Below are 9,676 nucleotides of genomic sequence, written 5' to 3'. Positions count from 1 at the left end.
TGTGAGCAAGCACATTGTCATAGTGAAGCCAGCAAAAGTTATCCTGTCACAAATCTCGCCTCTTTTCACGCACTGAACGAAGCAAACATTGCAGCTTTCTTTTGCAAACAAGCTGCTTGATCACCTGGCCCATCTTGAAGGGCAAAACTCATAGCTTGAGGTTTGAAAAAAAAAAAAAAAAATTCTTTTGTAACACCAGTCCGGGAACTTTTCTGCCACACCTCATAGTTATCTATCCGTATCAGGGGTCACCATTGCGGTGCTTGCGGGCCTGTTACAGCTCAAGTGTCGGACATTGTGATTTTCTTGGAATGCTGTAGAAGAGTGCGTAAACACTGGTAGAGATATATAGAAACAGAGCCTCGTTTCCCCTAATTGCAATATCATTAACGTGCTGAGTGTCTTCACATTAACATCATTAATAATAGTATACAATAAAAGCATTAGTAAAAGTAATGTGAGCAAATTTGTAACTTTAGAAGTGTGTATCCAATTGGTAGGCCTTCACATGAACCAGTACCCAAGAAGTAGCTCTCAGTTTCAAAAAAGGTTGGTGAGCCGCCATCTATATGATTTGGGGAAAACAAACGAAGCACGGTAGAGCTGGTGATGAAGCCTTTTGAAATTGTGTCCCTTGCCAAGCGCGAGCGGTCGTTTACCGATGGCTCTCTCGATCTTCCCCATGACCTGGTTGCTGGGAATGGCTTTCCCGCTCTCATAGTCGGCGATCACTTGTGGCTTCTCGTTGATTTTCTGGAGACACACACACACACGCACGCACATATACAAGAACGGATTATCAGGACTGAGTGAAGCGGGTGAGCTTGCGCGTTTTTGCGTGGCGCCCTCACAGTGGCGAGGTCCTTCTGGGTGAATCCTTTATCCTGGCGGCCCTTCTGGATGACTTTGCCCACCTCCAAGGAGACCCTGTCATGGTGGAGCTCCTCAGTCTCGCGGTCCAGTTTGGCCGTGTTCTTGCTGACCAGGTGTTGTTTGTTCTGCCCCGCGGCCCCTTGGTGTCAGAGCAAAGCAAGCCGTGGCTACGGTTACCGCGGCAACGCCTTTACGGCACACTGCATTTTCATCGGCGAGGTTACGGTAGTTACATTTCTTGGTGGTCTCCACGTCCTCGCCGCGTCTCTGAGCAGAGGTGATCGCCTTCGGGGAAGGAATTTCCAAAAAATATTCTCAGAAGATAAAAACATTTTTATTGCATCCTATTTTGCTTCATGATGATGGCGTGTCGAATGAGTAAAAACATGCACTTTGGACTCAATACACACCTTGATAGGTAATTATTACCCAAGTAGGACAGATAAATACAAACATTTTTTTAATTGAAATGACTTTTTTTTTTTCAGCGTAATGAAATGATTAAAAATGAAAAAAAAAAAAAAAAAAAGACCAAGAGTCATAAGTAATTCTAAAATTGCGATAAAAATATGTTTGAAAAGTGGTCAAAATTCATGAAAAAATAATACAATTAAAAAGAATCGTGATAGAAGGATTCATGAATTGCAATGAAAATAGAAAATTGCACAGACAAAAATTAAAATTAAATTAAAAATAGCAGAGAAAAATAATTAGTATTACTACAATAGATTTTTTTAAACATAAAAATAACAAATTATATTATAAATTGTATTATAAAATGATCATTTTCAATAAGATACAAAAGTTAAACCTTTTTTAATTGATGGCAATGAATAAAAAAATAAAAATGTGAAACATCTGAAATGACAAATACTTTAAAAAATGAATAGAAAATAGAACAAGAATAGCCTCAAAATATTAAATTTAACGATGGTAAAAAAAGTAGTCACAATTTGAAAAAATATTTCAATTAAATAAAAATAGTAATCAGTACAAAGTAACATTATTTGAAAAATATGAAATGATGCAAAATAGCTATACAATGATTACAAATAGCAGTTATGAATAGTGTACAAAACAGTCAGTGAATATGATTGTGGCTAAAGCTAAAGAGTTACAGTCTGCTGATGAATTCATGAACGATACTATTGAATAAAATCTTCTCCCTACACGAGGGGTGTCCAAACTTTTTACAAAGAGGGACAGATTTGGTGAGGTGAAAATGCGGCGGGCCATTTAGCATTTAGCCTGACATACTTTTTTACATGTAATACCAATAAATCCAAGCACATTTTAGCAAACCAGTCTGCCTTTTGTTTTTGACTTTTGGATTTAAATTGCAATATTCTTAAACAAGTCTTTTGGTCCATTTGAAACATGACATATCACTGGCAAATAAATGTTCGCTGAACTTTTAGATTTAAAACAGAGAAATATGCAAGTAAAAGTATTCACCAGTGCAAATTACATTTCAAACATCAATAACAAATGGCAATTAAATGTTCTCTTAACATTTTAAATCTATGACAGGGAAATATGTAAAATATACATACATATCAGATTCACCAGTACAGGCCATGGTTAATTTAAAACATGGCTAGAAGTACGAGAGCGGTCATTTTGACTGTTTTCAAACTTTGATGTGTTATTATTCTGCATATACAGATATAATATTCTCCTGGTCTCTTGACTTTTTCCTATTTTCGTATATTTCATTACCGTGGTGCAATTTTATGATAGCCATGACGAAGAGTTTCGAAGTGCAATCGGGACGGAGTTGTTTTGTGCGCAGTACTCAGGATTTATTTTCTCTTCTTCAAATTAAAGTGCAGTAAAGTCTTTTGCAACACGAGTCTCCTTTTTTTCCGACACTTAACTAATATATTTTATGAAAGCTGACCCGCACACAACAAGAGAGCCGTGTACGGGACAATGGCACTCTACCAATTGTTCCTCGTTCATTTATATGACATAATTTACAATAAATTATACTCACAACAGAATTTTAATAAACATACCTTTATTAGAGACTCGAGCAGTGAGAAATTTTAGTCAATGACGTCATTGCTAGAGCGCACCAGAGCGCATTACGTCAAATTGACGGGTCAGTAGTGTCAAAATTCTGGTTCTCCTGGTGTCAAATTGTCAGCCCTCGCTGTCAACTTTCCTTTTTTTATTCATTGTCGACATTTTAGAAGCCGTCCGGAAAGGGTCACACAAAGTTATGGAGTTGGACAGAGTGCTGCTGTCCTCTTGTGTGTAAATGCAAAATTGCATTGAGTGTATTTTATACGGATCAACGTCAACGGGGCTACGGGCCAGACGTTATTAATTCTATAACAGAGGGTGCGGGCCGAATAAAATTTGACCGCGGGCCGAATTTAGCCCCGGGCCGGACTTTGGACATGTTTCCCTTAACACCATGATAAGTACAAGTCTTTTGTTTTGCTTAAGTGTAAAATGGGAAGAAAATGACACTAAATATTAGATTGCTTGGTGCCATGCTAATAGTTGATGTTGGCTTGTATGGTAGCTGGTGTTTGTGTTAGCAAATGTAGCCATGTTTCAAAAGCAGCGTAACGAGTTGGACTGGCCCGGCTTAAACCTCAAATTATTGAACTCATACATTTCACACGTCACATATTCCAAGAGTTTGTATCATTCTTACATCATACGCCTATTGCTTTATTTGTTATGATTGTCACATCCCACGAAGCACTAACATTGCTAGCTAGGCGACTGGCGAAATCGCTATGGATGACGTATGTCGATTTTGTGGACTTCTTTTAAGAATTGTATTTACTTTTTATTTGATGGTTTCGATGTGACTGTGCTCTAATTAACCCACCAAAAGAGGAGAAATGATGCGATACCTGCTTGGACTTGGCCTGAGCACCGGTCGGCCCCTTCTTCCTCAAAACAGTCACGGTGTCCCAGTCACTCTCTGCCATTTCCTTCGCTATGTGTAATATTAAGGCTTAAAATATAAAAATCACGTGGGAAATGTCGACTTTTCGGTGCTATTTGTGGCGACCACACGAACGCGTCGTCTTCTTCTACAACTATCAAGCACCACGCGTTCTTCACAAAGCTTTATTGACAACACGAAGAGTTGACAGTTGGGCAATAGAACGTCAGAGAGGCAGGATATCCGTAGATACGTCAGAGCGTCCACCATAATGCATGTGGCACATCCATCGCTAAACCAGCCTTGTACTTAAGTACAGTACTAGAACGCATAAAAGTGTGAGACATTGGCTATACTTATGTATGAAAAGTAATTTTCTGACGCTAAATGTACTTAAAGGGTCCGATTAGGCGGAATACTGGCACTTATGCAATAGGTCTGGATGTAAAATTGATGTCAGCACTAAAATTCACTCCCCAAAAACTCAGTAGTGATTTAATGTGTTTTTGACATTCAGCACATCTTAATGACGTGCGGTATTCATTGGCGGGCTTGTTTGTTTTTGTTTTTTTACATATCAGCCTGACTATGTCATTGAAGGAAGGAGGCAAGCATTGTAATATAATGTTTCCTGGCTTGCTTTGTCACATTCTATTGTCACCTCTGAAAAAGGAGACCATTAGTCACCACAATTCATATGCACAGCTCCACTGATGCCCAGTTCAACCTGTGAAAATATAAAAGCGATTGGCACAATATTTTGGATTTTATTGACACTGAATGTGAGCTCCTATGAGGAAAAATACATTAATCTCCACAAAATCAAAAATATTTTAACTGGTTCAAGGGGACAATAATAGGGATGTGCATATGAATTTTGGTGGCAATTAGTCGTAATTTTGAAAAATGGTGTGTGCCTTTAAGCATTCGAAGTAAAATTAAAAGTACTCAATGTGTGGTTAATGGTTACAATTTTATTCATTTTAATCACATTTGTGTTGAATAAATTCACTTCAGTGGTGTGATTTAGTTACAGGTGGACTTCCATAAATGTTTCAACCACTATTTTATGCATGAGTGACACAGTGGCCGACTAGTTATAGCACATCAAATCTGGGCTCTGGCCTTCCTGTGTAGACTTTGTACGTGTGTGCGTGGGTTTTCTGCAGGTACTCATTTCCTCCCACATTCAAAAAACATGCAAAGTACCGTCACTGAAGACTCTAATATGGCCGTACATGTGAATGGCTGTTTGTCTATTTAATGTCCTCTGATTGGCTGATGACCAGTTCAGGGTGTCCCCTGTCTTTAGCCAAAAGTCAGGTGGAATAGGCTGAAAAAATATATATATATTTTTAATCAAATTTAAAAAGTAATAATAATTATTCAAGAATTGCAATAAAACTTTACAAAGTTATGAAAATACTTGTAGTAACATCCATCCATTATCCAAACCGTCGTGGGGGTGCTGGAGCCTATCCCAGCTGTCTTTGGGAAGCAGGCATGGTATAATATAAAATAGCGATAAGAAATATTTCATATGAATAATTAACATTCATATTAAAATTGTATTTTTTTTTCAATATAAACAATGAAAATTATATCAAAAAATTGAAGCATCCATGCAAAATAGTAGTAGACTGACTATCAACATAAATTGGGAAAAAATGTTTATAAAGCCAGAATGTTTGATACGTGCACTTGTATTGTGATTTTATTATTTATTCATTATTATTGTTTTGTCGTTTTATAGAAGTGAGGTGTACCTAATGTTATGTCTGGTGATCATCTCATTTGGACACAAATGATCACAAATCCGCTATTCAAAGTACTGTATATTTAAATTCACATTTCATACTATACAACTCATATAATGTGTACTCAAAGAGAACAAATATTTCGGTTTACACAAACAGATCTTTCAAATCATGCATCAAATATAAAATGTATGACAATGGCAATATGCAAATCATTTGAATGAGAGATGAAGTGGTCAGCTGGTTCCATACACAGAGGTCGTATCCTTCCCTGTCAGAGGTCACCAGTTACAAGACATCTCAGAGGCAGCGTCGCTGTTCCTTCGCGTGCGTATGGGCGACCAACATATCTCGGACTGCGCATCATCGGCCAGGAGAGCACGCCCCCGGCGATAGCTGTGTTTGGAGGCCTGCCTCCCTGACCACGCCCGAGGATTCGGGTTCATCTGACAACGAAACCGTCATTTGTGGATGAGACGCTTCATTGTTAAGCCCAAATTGTTTCCTCCGCCAAGCACAGATTGTATGCCGGCCAGAGGTTATGTTTTGATCCACGACACTCAGTCAATTAGAGAGATAAAGAGAAGTTAGTAGGTTAGTCAGTTACAGTTTGTTAATCGGTCATTTAGTTACTTCACGAGAGAGCTGATTACTAAGTCAGTCTGTCGGTTGTGGTTGGTTGGTTGGACAGTCAAGTTAATAAGTTGGTTGTGAGAGTGTTATTTTGTTTATCAGTAATTTAGTGAGTTCACTAGAGAGCTGATTACTTAGTTACTAAGTGAGTCTGTCGGTTGGTTGGTTGGTTGCACAGTCAAGTTTATTGAGTTGGTTGTAAGGGTTATTTTGTTAATCAGTCATTTAATTAGTTCACTAGAGAGCTGTCAAAGTCTGTCAGTTGATTAGTCTGTCTGTCAGTCAGTCAATTAATCAGCCAGTTGGTTCATTAGAAAAACAGTCAGTCAGACTGTTAGTTTGCTAGAGAGATGCTTACATATTGAGTTAGTTGGTTAGTCTGCCAGTTGTCAGTAAGTTAGTGCACTAGCTCGTGCACTAAGTTAGTGGTTGAGTCATTCAGCTGATTTGTTCGACAGTTATTCGTTTAATTAGTTATTTAATTTATCAGTTGGTTTGTTAGTAAATAATTATTTAGTTTGCTTGACAGCTGGTTAGTTAGAAAATCAGTCAGCTAGTTGGTTGCTTGGTTGGTCAGTTGTTTGGCCGATCAGTCAGTTCATTATCTCATTTGTTAATTAGTTAAGTTACGAGGTTAGTCAGCCAGTTCATTAGTAAAACAGTCAGTCAGTTAGTTAGTTAGTCAGTCGGTTGTTGAGACAGTTAGCTTGTGTGACTTAGTTTGCTCCTAAGTCAGTCAGACTGTTTGACTCAGTTTGTCGATTAGACAGTCAGTTGCATCGTTAGAAAGTCATTCAGTTAGGTAGTAAGTTAGTTAGCGAGACTGTTAGTTACTTATTAGGTCAGTCAGCTGATTTTTTGGTTAGTCGGTCTGTTGTACTTTCGTTCGGTTAGTCGGTTAGTTTGTTATTTAGTTGTAGCTGGTTGGTTTGACAAAACAAACAACTATTAAGTTACTATTAAATTAGTAAGGCAGTCATATCATCAGTCAGTTAGTTAGTTAATTAGTTAGTTCGTAACAGGGCTTGACATCAACTTTTTTTGCTCACCAGCCACTGTGGTTACTGTTTTCCCAGAATTACTCACCACTCAGCATTTTCACGAGCCACAATTTTTTTTGTTGGATAATATGGGTTATACTTCCCTCTGTGATGTCAATGTAATGTCAAGCCTTGGTCAGTATGTAAATTTACCAGGGAGTCAGTCAAAATAGCATATCGTCGCTGTTCTGTGAAAAACACGTACCTCCATTTTTTTTCATTTTCTTATTTTTACATGAACTGTGATTTGGCGTTAAAGACATCGCATTAATGTGGAGATTAAAAAAGTTCCCAAAATTGGAGATAAGTGTTTTTCACAGGACAGCGACGATATACAGGAATAGTTTCGGAAATACTAATTAATATTGCTGAAACTATTCCTGTGTGTTTAAATATGAACATGTGAGTGTATTTGATGTTATATCGTTTGTGATCATCTAACCTGAACAAAAACAGATGTGTTCATGTGAAGACTCTCGACACGCTCTGACAAGTGATTCAACCACTCCACATGAACACTCAGCGACTGAGAAAGATCACTGTCGCCCTGCACACACAATAATATCGCATGTATCATACGATACACAAAGTACGAGTGCTGTTGGTCCGCCTTGCTCACCGCCGACAAGTTGTCCTTGAGCTCAATGGCAGCCAGGCGGATGTGCTCCAGTTTGTCAATCTGCTCTTTGAGGCGGTCATCGAGTTCCTGCATCATCATCAGGCCTTCATCAGCTCTCAAGACCATCTTAGCCATGCTGTCTTACACCGCAATATCCTGTTAACCTATTATTGGATATGAACAGTGATTTTCAAAAAGTGGATTTTTAAAGTGAGTAATTCTTGAATGAATTACTGAATTACTTTTTCAAACGGTCCCTAACCAGTGCAGTCGTACACTGGTTAGGTAATGTTCAGTTTTATTAAAGTGCAATATAAAGGCATTTATTTACTCTTCAAGAACTGTTTTTCAAAAGTTTTTTCAAGGTACAATTTTTTTAAAATAAAAACTCATAAATCCAGTCGACCCCCACATGCTCGCAGTTCAGCACCAATTTATTTGCATTTTTGCTGCCTTTTTTTTTTTTCAAATTTGGGGGGGATTTTTAAATTTTATTTCACCCTATCGATTTTCATGGTAAATATATATTGAATGTTTATCAGCGGTTTTTAAATTTTGGGGGCGTTTGGGGGGAAAAAAAACATTTAATTTGTTTTTGCTTCCCCCCCCCCTCCGATGCATTTCTGTGGGCATCAGCTATACGCAAATTTTCGCTATTCGTGGGCTAGTGCAGTCCCTATCCCCGTGAGTTAAGTCAGTTAAGCCCCTCCAGCATTTTATTAGATCACCTTTATTAGCACCACAAAGGATACATTCGCAATTATATATGATTAGAAGCGGGCGGCGCGGTGGTCGACTGGTTAGCACGTCCGCCTCACAGTTCAGAGGTCGTGGGTTGGATCCCGGCTCCGGCCTCCCTGTGTGGAGTTTGCATGTTCTCCCCGTGCCTGCGTGGGTTTTCTCCGGGTACTCCGGTCTCCTCCCACATCCCAAAAACATGCATGGTACGTTGATTGGACTCTCTAAATTGCCCCTAGGTGTGATTGTGCGTGCGGATGTTTGTCTCTGTGTGCCCTGCGATTGGCTGGCAACCAATTCAGGGTGCCCCCCGCCCACTGCCGGAAGACAGCTGGGATAGGCTCCAGCACGCCCGCGACCCTTGTGAGGATAAGTGGTATCGATAATGGATGGATGATTAGAAGTGCATGCCAGACCTGCATGGCCCACGAGCCTTTGGTTGAAAACTCTGTTTCGTGTGTAGACACTGTGTACTAAAACTAAAACTAAATGAGCATTCGAAATCAGACTTGTCCACTTAGGCAATCTTCCGCGAGAAAAACTTTTAAAACCGCAATTGTGCTGTCTGGTGGCTTAACTATTACGTCGATATTGTACAGCAGCCCTCGACGTTTCTTATCTGGGCTTTAACTTACATATTTTGTCAATTTTTAAGTAAAAAGCACACACGTGGTTAGAAGAACGGGCTGTTAATCGGAATAAAAGCACACTGTTGAGTTAATTTGAGGGGCAAACTGCGTGGAAAACGTAAATGGTTGACTTCGAAGTTATGCTATTTCCGACAATGCGTTGGCTCGTGGCTAGCTTAAAAACGCTGTGCTCAAGTAAAATAAAAACAAAACAAAAACAAAAAAACCCACGTAGACTTACCGTGTTTTATCAGATTTACAAAAGATGTACTAATCAACGACGTCCCCTTGCAGTCAGAGGAAAAGTGGGTCTTCGTCCAGACAAGCTTTTTCTATGGCAAAAAAATGTGAAGAATTTGACACTTGTGACGTCACACACAAAAACTAGGTTCGTTTTTGGGTATGACAGTACAGCAAACAAAAAGGCCCTTTATTTTGTAGTTGATCACTGACACTTTCAAAATACTTTACACATATAA

General features: G+C 38.9%; 2 protein-coding genes across 2 annotated transcripts in view; both read right to left on the bottom strand.

Annotated features, from left to right (window-relative positions):
• The window catches only part of edf1 (endothelial differentiation-related factor 1), a 5,299-nt gene extending 1,325 nt beyond the window's left edge, over positions 1-3,974 (bottom strand). Inside the window, exons 1-4 of the mRNA XM_086054196.1 lie at positions 3,747-3,974; positions 1,107-1,158; positions 852-1,012; positions 660-753 (exon numbers count right to left, since the gene is read on the bottom strand). Of these exons, the coding sequence (XP_085910322.1) occupies positions 660-753; positions 852-1,012; positions 1,107-1,158; positions 3,747-3,824 (385 nt within the window). The 5' untranslated portion in view covers positions 3,825-3,974. The remainder of the gene's footprint in view (positions 1-659; positions 754-851; positions 1,013-1,106; positions 1,159-3,746) is intronic.
• Positions 3,975-4,740: 766 nt separating this feature from the next.
• On the bottom strand, positions 4,741-9,580 carry LOC147135291 (uncharacterized). The gene is made up of 4 exons (XM_086052961.1): positions 9,439-9,580; positions 7,831-7,994; positions 7,654-7,758; positions 4,741-5,984 (listed from the first exon to the last, which is right to left on the bottom strand). The coding sequence occupies exons 2-4, from the start codon at positions 7,963-7,965 to the stop codon at positions 5,820-5,822; spliced, it is 405 nt and encodes a 134-aa protein (XP_085909087.1). The 5' UTR covers positions 7,966-7,994; positions 9,439-9,580; the 3' UTR covers positions 4,741-5,819.
• Positions 9,581-9,676: the final 96 nt, after the last annotated feature.

Source organism: Filicampus tigris, chromosome 15 (assembly GCF_054856515.1).
Source record: "Filicampus tigris isolate MCC_2025a chromosome 15, RoL_Ftig_1.0, whole genome shotgun sequence".
Lineage (NCBI taxonomy): Eukaryota > Metazoa > Chordata > Actinopteri > Syngnathiformes > Syngnathidae > Filicampus > Filicampus tigris.
Note: the sequence above shows the minus strand (reverse complement) of the source record. Positions and strands in the feature narration are given on the sequence as shown.

Coding starts and splice junctions, on each gene's coding strand:
- LOC147135291 (XM_086052961.1), bottom strand. CDS start 7,965: ATGGCTAAGATGGTCTTGAGAGCTGATGAAGGCCTGATGATGATGCAG. Junction 7,759..7,830: donor TCAAGGACAACTTGTCGGCG/GTGAGCAAGGCG, acceptor TTGTGTGTGCAG/GGCGACAGTGATCTTTCTCA. Junction 5,985..7,653: donor ACACATCTGTTTTTGTTCAG/GTTAGATGATCA, acceptor TTTCGTTGTCAG/ATGAACCCGAATCCTCGGGC.